General features: G+C 44.5%; 1 protein-coding gene across 1 annotated transcript in view; it reads right to left on the bottom strand.

Annotated features, from left to right (window-relative positions):
* hmcn1 (hemicentin 1) overlaps window positions 1-16,070 on the bottom strand; it is a 183,495-nt gene that overhangs the window by 62,094 nt on the left and 105,331 nt on the right. Inside the window, exons 31-46 of the mRNA XM_084163907.1 lie at window positions 15,794-15,895; window positions 14,973-15,149; window positions 13,696-13,847; window positions 13,456-13,579; window positions 11,108-11,283; window positions 10,807-10,903; window positions 9,375-9,497; window positions 9,112-9,267; window positions 8,725-9,009; window positions 8,085-8,252; window positions 4,702-4,815; window positions 3,775-3,861; window positions 3,418-3,609; window positions 2,778-3,065; window positions 2,455-2,600; window positions 2,079-2,229 (exon numbers count right to left, since the gene is read on the bottom strand). Coding sequence (XP_084020033.1) covers window positions 2,079-2,229; window positions 2,455-2,600; window positions 2,778-3,065; window positions 3,418-3,609; window positions 3,775-3,861; window positions 4,702-4,815; window positions 8,085-8,252; window positions 8,725-9,009; window positions 9,112-9,267; window positions 9,375-9,497; window positions 10,807-10,903; window positions 11,108-11,283; window positions 13,456-13,579; window positions 13,696-13,847; window positions 14,973-15,149; window positions 15,794-15,895 — 2,538 coding nt within the window. The remainder of the gene's footprint in view (window positions 1-2,078; window positions 2,230-2,454; window positions 2,601-2,777; window positions 3,066-3,417; window positions 3,610-3,774; window positions 3,862-4,701; window positions 4,816-8,084; window positions 8,253-8,724; window positions 9,010-9,111; window positions 9,268-9,374; window positions 9,498-10,806; window positions 10,904-11,107; window positions 11,284-13,455; window positions 13,580-13,695; window positions 13,848-14,972; window positions 15,150-15,793; window positions 15,896-16,070) is intronic.

The raw sequence follows: 16,070 nt of genomic DNA, 5'->3' as shown, positions 1-16,070 counted from the left end.
TGTGGCCTAATAGCATTGGTTAATTCACAGATAAACAGAACATACAAAAAACATGGATGGCATACGATCATAGATACAAACATTTACAATGAATAGCAAAATCACAATAATCACAAGAATGGCTTCAAATCAAAGTCTACGTTGAGACCGAAGGGAGCAAGGGTCTTTAAATTAAAGATCCAGGCAGCCTCTCGTTTTAACAATAAGTTGTCGAGGTCACCCCCTCTCCTAGGGAGGGTGACATGTTCGATGCCGATATAACGTAGGGACAAAATCGAGTGGTTCGCTTCCAAAAAGTGGGCAGCGACTGGGTATGTCGAGTTAAATACTGTCTGCTACCACTAAAGGACAGCCTCTGTTCAGACTTACAGCTTCTGATGAAATACTGTCTGCTACCACTAGAGGACAGCCTCTGCTAAGACTTACAGCTTCTGATTAAATAATGTCTGCTACCACCAGAGGGCAGTCTCTGCCAGGGGTTGGAACCGGTTCAGAACTGAAAACTTGAAAATAAGTGATCTATACTGTTCCGGAACAGAACCGTTATTTTAAAAGCATGGGAACTGGTTAATAAAGTTATTTTACGTTCTGGGAATTGTTTTCCTGTCCCACAAAAAATACAACAAAGCGCCTATGCAGAGCCCTCCTTCTGTCAATCAGAAACTTCTTCCAGTGTCTGCCTGCCAATTAAAAATCTTTGCCAGTGTGTGGGTAGGCTACCTCCCCCTCTGAAGCATAGCTGTTGCCTACTGACGGTACAAGCGTGATTCAGAAGATAGGGAGAGAGATTTTTTATTAGAGAAGAATGGATTAACTTTTTCCAATGCTAGTTAGGGATACTATAGTTATCACATTTCACATTGGATTTATTAATTACAAAATGGTAAGACGTGTTTTTAATTCTGGTGCCGCTCTGCACACACAAGCTTGTAAGCTAGCCAGCTAGCTAGCTCTGGTCCAAGGTTATGGTCCCTGAAACTCAAAGACATTCAAAGTTCCTCCAAAGAAGCCGCTCCTCCGTAAGTATAATTCTGTGGGCCTAATTCAGATAATGCCCAGCGCTGCAAACCAAGCCTCCTCCTCCACCCTTTCTCAACACACTGAGCTATAGCGTGCCCGCTCCATAGCAAGCTGCTCTATCTGCACTGCATGATTGGTGAGGTAATTTAATGTCGAGCTAAATGTTTGAACCGGTTCAGAGCTTTATTTTGCTGGTCGGAACAGTGGAACAGAATGGAAAAAATTATGGTTCTGTTCAGAATTAAATGATTGGAAAATAATTTTTGTTCCAACCCCTGGTCTCTACTAAGACGTACAGCTTCTGATGAAATACTGTCTGCTACCACTAGTGGTCAGCCTCTGCTAAGACTAAAGCCCAAATCAAACGAAAAGCGTTTACCAATGCTGGTAAAGTGAGTGGATATATTGCCAAAAAATTGACTGTTTGTGCATTGTTACGTCTGGAATTGTGACATGTATAGTTTAAAAGTGTCTATTTAGTGTTAAGTTTAGCTGCCAGTGCCAATAATACATATTTGAGAACAATAACTTTTTGCCTACCTTTGTTTATTTTGAGCACAGGCATATAGCCTAGGCAGGCTACGGCTGGGAAACTCGAGGAACTCCGTTCAAGAGAGAATACTGTTATGTAGCAAGAATGAGACTAGTCAAATTCTTTATAAACTGCTAGGGTGTACTAGCTACAACTCTCCTCAAGTTCATGAGCCAACATAACAGGAGGCAGGTACGGTGGCTCCCATAGGACATATAATATTATTATTATTATTATATAAGGTGAGTCAAAAGGAACACACAACAATAATTCACAAGAGCTACATAGCGAACTTAACAAATACAACTGTTTATATGGATTCTCATGACAATTAAGTTGTGAATTGACGCTCTCTACTCTCGCACGCAAATTTTCACGCCGTTGAAGGTGTCTCTCTGTGTGGTTTCGGCTTTATAGGTTCTGATTAAATACTGTCTACTACCACTAGAGGGCAGCCTCTGCTAAGACTTCGCAGTAGAGTCCTGCAGAGGGGCTACAGAGCAAAAGCAACGGGAACCCAGTTCACCTTGTATATTTACATCAAAGTCCTTCTCGTCCTCCCCGGCGATGTTGGTTGCTACGCAGGTGTAGCGTCCAGTGTCAGACACCTGAGCATGTTTGATCCTGACGATACGACCGTTGGCTGTAATAGTCACATGATCATCTGCCCTCAGCACCTGGGGAAAGGAGGAATATCAGGGTTGGTTGTAGAAAGATGTGTGGGCATTGTGTGTGTGTGAAAGAGATGGAGAGAGGGAGAGAGAGCAAGAGGGAGAGAGAGCGAGAGGAGAGAGAGAGAGAGAGAGAGAGAGAAAGGAGAGAGAGAGAGAGAGAGAGAGAGAGAGAGAGAGAGAGAGAGAGAGAGTGAGTGTGTAGAGTGTGTGTACAGGTAAAGTGCTGACCTGTCCGTCTTTGTACCATTGCAGTGAGGGTGTAGGGATAGCCTGAGCCTCACACTCCAGGGTCAGAGTGTTGTTGACCTTTATCTTGACCTCTTTGGGGGCCAGCCCCTCACCTGGGACATCATTCTTATTGATCTGGGGAGGAACTGCAGGAGAGGACAGGAGGAGGAAGAGAGGAGAGTTACAGTTACATTCAGTATACAGTCATAGATATCACAGACACACATATAGGTACATAGACACAATGATGTGTCCTTATTGGACAAGTTAAGGTAGTACCTCCCTATCTCACTCCCATCTTTCAAAACGTTTTAGTCACTCACTGTAAACTTTGACCTCGTAGTTCTTCAGGCTGTCTCCAGCCTCATTGGTGGCCACACAGGTGTACCTCCCAGCATCCTCCTCCTGGGCGTTCAGGATCTGCAGGGTCCGCCCACCTGGCAGCACTCGGACGTTGCGGCTGGACTCGAACGGCGTCCCGTCCTTGAGCCAGGTGATGAGGGCAGGGGGGTAGGACTGCACCTCACACACCAGAGACATGGGGCTGCTCAGGGTGACCGTCACCTCCTCAGCCGAACCCTCGGGACCTGAGCCCACGATGGTTGGAGACACTGGGGGGGCGAGAGGAGAGGGGATTCAGACTCTTTGTCAACGAAGCTAGTGGTGCTTAAGGTGGTGGTGAATGCATAGGATAAATCACCAGAGTAAACCTTATATCCTACATCTTATCTTAAACATAGCCATGACAAAGGGATAACAGCTTGTGATGCTTTAGCATGTCATGCATTGTTTTAAAAATGAAGTAAAGTATTTCAGCTTTCACAGGCTCAGTGACTTACTGAGAGGAGTGGTATCCTCCTACCTACCCTCTGAAAATGTGACCTCAATGGGATTTTTTTATACCAGTATAAATAAAGAGCACATTCGTAACTAAAATATACTAGAGAGTAGTGGTCCTCCTACCCAGTACATTGAGGTTGAAGTGTCTGCTGCGGTCTCCTGCGCTGTTGTGTGCCAGGCAGCTGTACCTGCCCGTGTCTGCCACCTGGGCACCAGATATCTGGAGGTACCGTCCGTGAGACAACACCTGGTGACGTCTGTCTGTCCCTAACGGCTGTCCGCCCTTCAGCCAAGTGATCTCCGGCACTGGGTTACCTAGTTAACGGTTAATAATAATAATAGGTTACCTTAGCGACCATCGGGATGGTGAAACAATTTCCTGCTACAGTATGTATGAATTGTAAAATAGTCTATTTTGGATTTCAATATATTCAGACTTTAGTCATCATTGTGAAGTTGTGTTGAAATAATGTCACTGACCAGTGACCTCACAGGTCAGTGTCACGTTGTGTTTCTCCTTGACCTTGGCATCTTGCACCGTGCCTTCATCCACAATGCTAGGGGGGACTGGAAGATGACATACAGGGAAAGGTTAAGAGCAATACAACTACTGTACCAACCCTCAGCCCTCGAGCATCTATGTAGGCCTTATAATGGGGTGATGAAGGCTTCATTGCATTTTCAAACTGGTTGTTCATGTTAAGTCTGTCCGGTAGTGGTTATCAGGGCCCAGATTCACAAAACACTTCTTACGCAAAAACGTAAGAAGCTTCTTAAGAAAAAAAATAAGAAGTTAATAAGAATTCCTCAACAATATCTTAAGATATAATGATTTTCTTAAGAACTTCTCAAATATCTTCTTACAAATCTTCTTAAGATGTTTGTTGCTAGGCAACCATTTTAGCTAGCCATCTAGCTAGCAATGGCAATCATGTTAGCATATTTCTTACTGAGATTACTGTTCTAAAACATGTTCTTGGGTTTAAAATAATCAATACTGAAACTTTCAGATGAAGTTTGTGAGTGAATTAAACATCTTTAATTGCTTCCATGAGCTTTTTATCTCACTGCCCTGAGTTTAAGACAAGCGTTTACCGATCTTGGAATTAAGAACATTTCCAATAACTTTATTTTCAAGAATCTAATTTCTTCTTAACTTTTTGCTTAAGGAGAAACATAAGAAAAATGTCCAAGAACCTTTTTGAGGAATAGAAACTTTGCTTAACTTTCTTCTTAAGTCTATTATTAAGGAAATAATTGCAGTTAAGAATACATTTCTCCTTAAGAAGGTTTTGTGAATCTGGGCCCAGGTATTCTCACTATCACAATATCCACCAGTGACATACTGTAATACATATTTCTCTCTCAGGTCACAGGTAAATGGTTAAAGGTCATTGAGGTCATTACCCAGGATGTCCAGGTCAAAGTTCTTCCTCTCCTCTCCGGCCGTGTTGGACACAATGCAGCTGTATCTCCCAGCATCCTCCACTGCTGCGTGCATCAGACGAAGGCTCCGCCCTCCTGACAAACATGCCAATAGTTGGTTGAGCGCAAGTCTCTAAATAATCACTGTGTCTTTGATTGGTCCTTTTCAAGACTTAATCTGAAGTCAATATGGTAAGATACAGTGAGGGGGAAAAGTATTTGATCCCCTGCTGATTTTGTACGTTTGCCCACTGACAAAGACATGATCAGTCGATAATTTTAATGGTAGGTTTATTTGAACAGTGAGAGACAGAATAACAACAACAAAAATCCAGAAAAACCTATGTCAAAAATTTTATAAATTGATTTGCATTTTATTGAGGGAAATAAGTATTTGACCCCTCTGAAAAACATGACTTAGTACTTGGTGGCAAAACCCTTGTTGGCAATCACAGAGGTCAAACGTTTCTTGTAGTTGGCCACCAGCTTTGCACACATCTCAGGAGGGATTTTGTCCCACTCCTCTTTGCAGATCTTCTCCAAGTCATTAAGGTTTCGAGCCTGACGTTTGGCAACTCGAACCTTCAGCTCCCTCCACAGATTTTCTATGGGATTAAGGTCTGGAAACTGGCTAGGCCACTCCAGGACCTTAATGTGCTTCTTCTTGAGCCACTCCTTTGTTGCCTTGGCCGTGTGTTTTGGGTCATTGTCATGCTGGAATACCCATCAACGGCCCATTTACAATGCCCTGGCTGAGGGAAGGAGGTTCTCACCCAAGATTTGACGGTACATGGCCCCGTCCATCGTCCCTTTGATGCGGTGAAGTTGTCCTGTCCCCTTAGCAGAAAAACACCCCCAAAGCATAATGTTTCCACCTCCATGTTTGACGGTGGGGATGGTGTTCTTGGGGTCATAGGCAGCATTCCTCCTCCTCCAAACACGGCGAGTTGAGTTGATGCCAAAGAGCTCGATTTTGGTCTCATCTGACCACAACACTTTCACCCAGTTCTCCTCTGAATCATTCAGATGTTCATTGGCAAACTTCAGACGGCCCTATATATGTGCTTTCTTGAGCAGGGGGACCTTGCGGGTGCGCAGGATTTCAGTCCTTCACGGCGTAGTGTGTTAACAATTGTTTTCTTGGTGACTATGGTCCCAGCTGCCTTGAGATCATTGACAAGATCCTCCCGTGTAGTTCTGGGCTGATTCCTCACCGTTCTCATGATCATTGCAACTCCACGAGGTGAGATCTTGCATGGAGCCCCAGGCCGAGGCAGATTGACAGTTATTTTGTGTTTCTTGCATTTGTGAATAATCGCACCAACTGTTGTCACCTTCTCACCAAGCTGCTTGGCGATGGTCTTGTAGCCCATTCCAGCCTTGTGTACGTCTACAATCTTGTCCCTGACATCCTTGGAGAGCTCTTTGGTCTTGGCCATGGTGGAGAGTTTGGAATCTGATTGATTGATTGCTTCTGTGGACAGGTGTCTTTTATACAGGTAACAAACTGAGATTAGGAGCACTCCCTTTAAGAGTGTGCTCCTAATCTCAGCTCGTTACCTGTATAAAAGACACCTGGGAGCCAGAACTCTTTCTGATTGAGAGGAGGTCAAATACTTATTTCCCTCATTAAAATGCAAATCAATTTATAACATTTTTGACATTTGTTTTTCTGGATTTGTTTGTTGTTATTCTGTCTCTCACTGTTCAAATAAACATACCATTAAAATGATAGACTGACCATTTCTTTGTCAGTGGGCAAACGTACAAAATCAGCAGGGGATCAAATACTTTTTTCCCCTCACTGTATTCCCTACATAGTGCACAACTTGTTTGGAACTTTAAGAGGTGTAAACAGACAAAATGCTCCCTCTCGCAACATCACAATTGTGGCTTCCATGCTTTCTGCATTATGGGGCACTAAAAATCCATTTAGCTGTGTGAAACAGGATACACTGACCAAGCCACAGCTGTTCAAACACACACCCACTCAAACAGATGAACTCAGATCAGTTCCTATAACAACAGTTATTATCTGGACACTGGGTCCATCTCCTGAGAAACAGTTCACACACAAGGGGAATGCACACACACGCACACACACGCACGCACACGCATGCACACGCACGCACACGCATGCACACATACACACAAACTCAACACCAACTCCAAGGAGCACATCAGAGCCATCCCAGAGGACAAGTAGCACAATGTTCTCTGATTTCAAGTAGAAAATTGTCCCAGACAGATGTGGTTTTTAGAATAGGAATGAGCTTAGTTATTTTTATGGTAGGATTAAATCTTTATTTTTATAGCTGATATATTTGTCAAATATTAGACTTTTTTTTGGAGATCATTTTTCTTACAATTACAGCTGAATGTGCAATAAAATAATATCATGTTAACTGCCTTGCCTGCTTCAGTAGAGAATTACTGACCGCACCCCACAGGGTTTGAACCAGCAATCACCTCTACACAAATCCTTTTCCCTGGCTGACCACAATCACTCCCGCCATATCCCTTTCCACACATCCTCTAGATTGAAAAGGTGGTCAGGCTGCGGTTGATGTGTGTGACCGCTGGTCAGACCCGCGGTCCATGTTTGAGGCTTTGTTTGTATTAAATCAAATCAAAGTTAGGACGGTAAAGGAAGTGACTGAGGTAAAGTGACTTCCATAACTACAGGAGGTCGGGAGTACGTCCCAACTGGCACCCTATTCCCTATCAAGTGCACTATCTTTGACAAGAGCCCTGGTCAAAAGTAGTAAACTATATAGGGAATAGGGTGCCATTTAGCTGCAGACAGGACCGCTGACTGTTGTCGTTGGAAGCACAAAGAGAGCAGCTTGTTAAAGCGTTCAACAACAAGAACTCCTGCCTCTCCCAGAGGCTTGTCTTTCTACACCCCCCCTCGTCTGCAGCTCTGTTGGGGTTGGCCTTCGTCTCACTGATCACATTACTGCTTATTGAAGTTGATGTATTGCAACTGTTTGGCCTTTCAACTGTTGCTTGGAGACAGATAGTCTAACTCTCTGTGGAGTCACATTGATCTATGTGGCTAGTTAATACCCGAGACCATTATTGTAATCGAAGGCCCTGGTTATTCCTGTACTTCTAATTCATGGCTTGCTTTCCTCGTCTCCTTCCCTTGCCCACTTAGCTAAAAGGACCTTTCTTCCTGACCATGTGACCTGACCAGGGAAAACTGGGGGTCCTAATCCTTAAGCACAAAGGAAATGATGGAATAAGGATACATAGCATTGTCATAGCAACAGACGGTTGTGAGGATACACGTCAACGACAGCCATTCTTAGCCTATCTTCACCAAGATGATGTCACACAAGCCAGGCCCAATGGGAGCTAACCTGAGAGGACGCGGACAGAGCTGGAGGCTCTGATTGGCCGTCCGTCCTTCAGCCAGGTGATAGCAGGAAGAGGGATGCCGGAGGCCTCACAGGTCAGAGCCACAGGGTTGTTCACCACCACACTCACATTCTCTGGGACCTGGGTCTGACCACTGATACTGGGGGGGACTGGAGAGAGGACACACACATTAACACACACATTTATTTTGCTATCCTTGTGGGGACCAAACAATTGATTCCCATTCAATATCCTATTTTCCCTAACCCCTAACCCTAAATCTAACATTACAATAGGACCTAACCCTAATTGTAACCCTAACCCTAAACCTAACCCCTAAGCCTAAAATAGCAATTTTCCTTGTGGGGCCCAAATGTCAAAATGTCCCCTTGTTTTACCATCCTTGTGAGGACTTCTGGTCCCCACAAGGATAATAAAACCAAACACACACACAAACACCATATATCATGTACAGAATGTGGTCACAAACTGCTGATAGGAACTGGGACATGAAGATATCATAATATTAGCAGGTACAGAATGAGTTTTCCTTTCAGCCATATAGTCCAGTGTAAGGCATCAAAGATACCCCCTCCCTTCCACTCTCTATTCTAAGTTATGCTATGTTGACGAGACTCTCACCGTGTACGCTGACATCATGCTTGCCGTCTGCCTGTCCCGCAACATTCACCACCACACACATGTAGCGCCCCGTGTCCGAAACCTTGGCGTCCTTGATTTGTAGGAGCCGCCCCTCATTTAGCACCTGAGCCCCACGCTGGCCTGTGATTGGTCTACCGTCCTTCAGCCATGTGACTGCTGGGCGGGGCACGCCGTCGGCCTCGCACTGCAGGGTGATGTCTCCGCCCCTCGTCACGGTGATGTCATTTCCTGCGGGCCCCTCGCTGCGTCTGATGGAAGGGCGGACTGAAGTGAGAGGAGAGGGTGAGTGAAGACACACACGTATGCAAAGGAATATACACACACACTCGTTTTCAGCACTGTGAGGTTACTGTACTGTTTACGTACCATACACCTGCAGGCTGTACTCCTTGGCTGCGTTGCCGGCAGTGTTGGAGGCAGTGCAGGTGTAAGAGGCGGAGTCTGTCCTCTCAGCACCGGAGATCTGTAGCTGACGACCCCCCGACAGGGCCCGGACCCTCGAATCCGACTTCAACTCTGAACCTGAACACACACATAGATAAACAACTGCACACACACACTCTCACACACACACACACACACACACACACACACACTCTCATTCACACACACACACCGATCCATCTTACCGTTCTTGCGCCAGGTGAGGCTGGGAGGGGGAATGCCACTGGACTCACACACCAGAGTGATCAGACTTCCCTCAATCACCGTCATGGGAGACACATCCTCTGAACCCCGGATACTGGGAGAGACTGGGGATGCACAGGGAATATTTAGACAACTGGGATGGCATTATGAAGGGAAGTGTTACTGAAGTGATTGGAGTAAACTGTCATAACAATAAGAAAAAAACAGGGGTGCTCTCGCATTACTTCACCATTCAAATCAACGCTCATCACATTACGCACATAATTCATGCACATTTCCATTAAAATCTAGCCCTCCCCTCAATCACACACACACACACCCACTTCTCTCTTCCACATCATCTCAGGGGTGACAGCAGATCCAACATAAACACTTTCATATCAGCCCAAACAACTGGTAGCCATGGCAACCGCCAGGCTCTATAGCATGTGCTACTGTAGTGAGACCTACTGTGCACAGGAGTCTTTATCAACACTAGTGACAGCTCTGCAAATGGACCACAATGGACCTTTCTTACTTACAGTATATCAGTCTTACTTTGTTTGAAGACAACTTGTAGCAAGGTTTCCAGACTACCGCCAACTACTAACGGCTACATATATACTGAACAAAAATATAAACGCAACATTCAACAATTTAATAGATTTTACTGAGTTACAGTTCATATGAGGAAATCAGTCAATTGAAATAAATCCATTAGGCCCTAATCTATGGATTTCATGACTGGGAATACAGATATGCATCTGTTGGTCACAGATACCTTTAAAAAAAATGGGCCTCACAATGGGTCTCATGATCTCGTCACAGTATTTTTGTGCATTCAAATTGCCATCGATAAAATTCAATTGTGTTCATTGTCCGTAGCGTATGCCTGCCCATACCATAACAACCCCACCCCCCACCCCCCCGCCACCATGGGGTACTCTGTTCACAACGTTGACATCAGCAAACCGCTCGCCCACACAATTGTGAGGCCGGTAGGACGTACTACCAAATTCTCTAAAACGACGTTGGAGGGGGCTTATGGTAGAGAAATGAACATTCAATTCTCTGGCAACTACTCTGGTGGAAATTCCTGCAGTCAGCATGCCAATTGCATGCTCCCTCAAAACTTGAGACATCTGTGGCACAAAACTACACATTTTAGAGTGGCCTTTTATTGTCCCCAGCACAAGGTGCACCTGGGTAATGATCATGAAGTTTAATCAGCTTCTTGATATGCCACACCTGTCAGGTGGATGGATTATTTTGGCAAAGGAGAAATGCTCACTAATAGTGATGTAAACACGTGTGCACAACATTTGAGAGAAATAAGGGGCCCCGTGTAGCTCAGTTGGTAGAGCATGGCGCTTGCAGACAGACGGGCAGACAGGCAGACAGACGGGCAGACAGAAAGACAGAGCAGGAACTCACCCCAGACATTGAGGTTGTAGTTCTTCTCAGTCTTGCCAGCGATATTGGTGGCCTCACAGGTGTATCTGCCGGAGTCCTGCACCTGAGCACTGTCAATCTGCCAATCACATTCACAGAGAGTAAGATACAAGAGATATGATAGGCCTGTCAACCTGCCAGTCACAATCAATAACCAATGAGAGGCATGGAGAGGTAGAGAGGTGTGTAGAGAGTAGGGTTAGATAGAAATAGACTAATATATATATATATAGATAGAGAGAGAGAGAGAGAGAGAGAGAGGGGGATAGAAATAGGACCGTACCTTCAGCACACTCCCGTCCTCAGACACGGTCAGTCCTGGCTTCCTGAAGAGCGGGCGGCCATCTTTGCGCCAGGACAGAGTGGGAGGAGGGATCGCGTCACTCTGGCAACGCAGCTCCACTGAGCGACCCAGCATTACCGTGGCATTCACCTCCTCACCCATGATGTTGGGTGGCACTGTAACACATAAATACACAGAAGCAGTGTCAGCGACAATTAAAAAGTCACTCTGCAAAGTGGGAGCCCAACCATGTGAAATCTTTCAACTCACTTAAAGGTTAAATGTCAAAATAATTTCACATTGGGAACCCGGTGAACCCATTTTCACCACTGAAGAAAATGGTCACAAAAATATATCTCAATCACAAGTTGAAGAAATTGACTTGCTGACTCTTACCCACACCTAAGACTGTAAACACCAAACAATGCCATTCCACAGCTCTGACAATGTATAATTTGTTGCCAGTACTATATGGTACCACTATATCCTGGGCTAGACCAGCTTCACAATGAGCTGCTGTCAGATAAAGTCAGATAACAAACTGAGCCAGTCCGAGTCACTTCAACAGGCTTTCACCATCTATCAGAGCTTCAGAGGATCTGGTTAGAACATTTCCTCTCTCCAGAGTTCCAAGACAGTTCTTGAACTTTGGGTGTCACTGTTTGTCAAGAGCTGACTACATTTCCCACGATGTAGCTGGCACTGGGCCGTTATCGGACCCGGACCCAGACACTGACCTCATGGAGAGAGAGAAAGAGCGAGAGGGGGGGGGAAGGTCTCAGAATGAAAAACTAAATAAACGTCTGTTCTCCTCCCTTAACACAGCCCTGTCTCTGACCTCAACACAGAATAACTCTGTTTTATGATACCTCCATTCTGAGAGGCAATTTATCTGTAATCCCACATTGAAGCTAATCAAAAACCTCTGCTTCAACCTAATCCTAAAATATGTCCTCGCTATGATCGATTTCTCAACAACAACGTTTCAAATCTGGACTGACTAAAAGCCAATTTCCTCAAATGTGTATTCCTCTGGACAAACAAAACACATGTGACATGTGAAGGGTTGAGACAGACTATTTGGCCAGACACAGGAAGTTGTTCTAGAGACTATTTGGCCAGACACAGGAAGTTGTTCTAGAGACTATTTGGCCAGACACAGGAAGTTGTTCTAGAGTGGCAGCATTGATCACAACAAGTCTTCCTTCATTTCGCTGGACACCATCCTTTGATATTTTTAAAGAAACAGAAGACATATGTGCATTTGGGTTCAGGCACGCACAAATGCACACACATCAAAATACACACACCTGGACGTACTCAAACACACATACACGCACGTGGCCGCACACACACCGAGCCAATCTGTCTGAAACTCTTCATAACACTCCAATCACTTCTCTCAAATACTATTTAAATAGAGAAAAATTATTGAGAGAAAACTTGATTCGATTTATTTTCAAAACTAATTGGCTGTCAACATCGATTCTCTAAGCAAAAACGACATGGTTTATTGAAATGCCAAACTCAAACACAAACCATACTTCCTTCCCAGGCGTATGTTATTGTCAAAGCCTCTTTGAACAGTCATTAAAATGTTGCCGTGTATATCCCATATTTTACGTTTACTGGACTCGCTTTCAATATTACACAAATTAGTTCACGGATGAGGTACTCAGCATTCCATAAATTGTAATATATCTTGTATAAGTATGTCATACAGTATAGTTCTTCCACACCAAAACAAAAGGTATTCTGATGTGATTTAAGCATTGGCATGGACTCAGAACATCCAATGTCATTGTTTCTCTATGAACAATTGTAATTTTGAGAGTGAAAAACACAAAACATCTAAAACCAGGAAAAATAAAAATGAGAAAACATAATTTGGGGAAAAAAATTCGAGATTTTATAGGGCCCACCTTAGAGTTGTTTATTAACCATTATTTTACCAGTTATATTGACAGAACACATAGTGCACTACTTTCTCTTGTACACTAAGGACCCGGGGAAGAGTTGCAGGGGAGAGGAGAAGAGAAGAACATGCCTATTTGAAAGCTAGATAAATATTAGTAGCTAACGACATTTCATTTTTTTTAAAGTAGCTCTCATGCTAGAAAAGGTTGGAGAGCCCTGTCATACAGTATAGCTGGTACAATAACAGAGAACATAATACCTATAACAAGAACTTAGCCTAAGTTCTTATAGAGAGTACTGGGTTAAAGAAGATAATGTCTCTGGCGACTAAAATGTGTTTTCATGCACTGGATTCATAGTACACAACTGGATTCATAGTACACAACTGAAATAAGTATTTTGTGTTTTGGTTAGAGGGAGGTTGGACTCACCGTACACCCTCAGGTCGTATTCTCTCTGCTGTTCTCCTCCTGCGTTGACGGCCACACAGGTGTATTTCCCTGTATCACTGACCTGGGCACTGCTGAGAGACAACACTCTACCACCGGACAACACCTACAGAGGGGGAGAGACACACACACACACAGATCAGAAACACACACACACAAATTCACAGTTGCACACGCGCACACACACACACACACACACACGTTGAGGAGCTGGGCAGTTACCTGTATGCCATCGGACACACTGGCAACAGGGCTGCCATCTTTGAGCCAGGTGAGGCTTGGCAGAGGAACGCCGGTGGCCTCACACTCCAGGCTGGCAGGGTCGTTCACCACCACCGTCACCATGGCACTGCGGCTGGAGATGGCAGGGGGCACTGCCAGGGGAGAAGAGGAGTGTTACGCACACAGACACACAGACACATACACACACAGACACACAGACACACAGACACACACACAGACACAGACACATACACAGACACACAGACACACACACAGACACACACAGGTTGCATCTCAAATGGCATCCTATTCCTTATATAGTGCACTACTTTTGACAAGAGCCCTTTGGGCTAAGGTAAAGTACTAAAGTAGTGTACTATATAGGGAATAGGGTGCTATTTAAGTGGCATTCCTAGGGACCAATCCTAACTTGAGATCCATGCACGTTACCCATTCTTTCATGTCCATCATGCATTGGTGTCAATGTGAGATTTGCGAGAAAAAGTCAACTGATGCAGTGATCTCATGTTAAGATTCCCATAGAAAAGAGGCTCTAGTCATGGCCTTATCTGATGACATCACCCTGTCTGGTGATCCACATTGTTTTATCATCATCATCATCATCAAATCATGTGTTTACTTTAAAGAGGCAGATAAATGGGTCTGTTTCTCCCACAAAGCAGTGGCGCATCGGTCTAAGGCACTGCATCTCAGTGGTTGAGGCGTCACTACAGACCCCATGGTTCAATTCCAGGCTGTATCACAACTGGCCGTGATTGGGAGTCCCATAGGGGCGGCGCACAATTGGCCCAGCGTCGTCCGGGTTTGGCCGGTGTAGGCCGTCATTGTAAATAAGAATTTGTTCTTAACTGACTTGCCTAGTTAAATAAAGGTAAAATAAAAAAAATGTAATAAAATAATGCCACAGGACTTCATATGGATTTAATTTGGATGTTTATGTCTTTTAATCCTTCAGTGCATAATGTTCCCTGTGCGCTGCTATTCAGGGACGGGGTTAAGAGTGTTTTGGCATCACCTGTCTCAAAATCCCTTTGATTCGAGGCAGCAACATGTGGTTGGTTGATTGGTCCGAAGGCATCTCTGTCTGTATGTCAGTTGTGTAACTAATTACCTGCATCTGTAAGGTGTGCACTGACCCAACCTGATCCTCCATTCATCAATTCCTTTACACATCTGACCAACACATTGCACATTGGACAACGTGGTCATGTTGCGGTTGCAGTGGTTTATGTGGACGTGGCCAAGCGGTCACTCACCGTACACCTGCAGCCTGTGAGAGAGCTTTGAGGTTCCGGCCACGTTGACCGCTATACACCGGTACAGCCCGGCGTCGGAGAGCTGAGCGCGGTCGATCTCCAGCAGCTGACCACGCTTCAGGATGGTCACCCCGGCTGCGCTGGTTAGAGGTCGACCGTCCTTGTACCAGGTAATGGCTGACCGCATCGACACAGATAAGAAAAGACAGGTAAGACAGTGTCCAGATTAAAGTTACGCTTATCTGACTTCTCTCAGCGTGAAATAAATATGATGGATAGATACTGTATGGAATTTCCAGTCTAGTGTACCTTTGGGTGTATAATATTGAACACCTATTCAGTTCTTCTCAGATACAAGATGAAAAGGAAGGATGAAAGTCAACTGTTTTCAGAGTATTTAGACACAGCTAGCCTCTATCAGTTGTACTCCATCCAGTTTTCTTTACTGCCATAAAGTATTGAATAAATTATAAAATATTGCCATAAAGTATTGAATCTAAAATATTTATTGGTTCTCAACAGGCTGCTCTTATTGATCCATAAACTAGACTACAGATCGTCATGCCAACATAGCCGCTCTGCCAAGGGGGCATAGATGCAGGTGAAATAAATAAATTGTCTTTAATAAAATGTCTTCCTTAGAAGCTTGCAGGTGCATAAAACAGCTTGCTCATTAAAATATTCCTGTGATATTAGATCTTTAGAGAAACACCTGCTCTGAAAATGAAAAAACATGAATATGCACGTTGGTATGTGGTTTTATATTGCATTAAGTAATATGACTTAGTAGAGGTCAAGGGTTAGGGTTGGATAGGTCTTACCAGGAACTGGACTCCCTGTGGCCTTGCACTCCAGCTGGATGGGGTAGCCTGCTATTATAGTCTCATTGACGGTCTCTCCAGAATAAGGGATGCTTGGAGGCTCTGTAGAATGGCACAATATGGTTTAGTAGCAGACACAGCAGACGTACAGAGAGCGTGGGAGAGGGAGACAGAAGAGTGAAATAGAGGGAGAGAGTGAACAAGAAAGAGATGTGGGGGAAAGACAGTGAGCAAGAGAAAGAGGAAGAGGTGAAGAAGGAGAGACAAACAGAGAGAG

This window comes from Coregonus lavaretus (genome assembly GCF_964263955.1).
Source record: "Coregonus lavaretus genome assembly, chromosome: 6".
NCBI lineage: Eukaryota > Metazoa > Chordata > Actinopteri > Salmoniformes > Salmonidae > Coregonus > Coregonus lavaretus.
The sequence above is the reverse complement of the archived record's forward strand: the minus strand, read 5'-3'. Positions and strand labels throughout refer to the sequence as shown.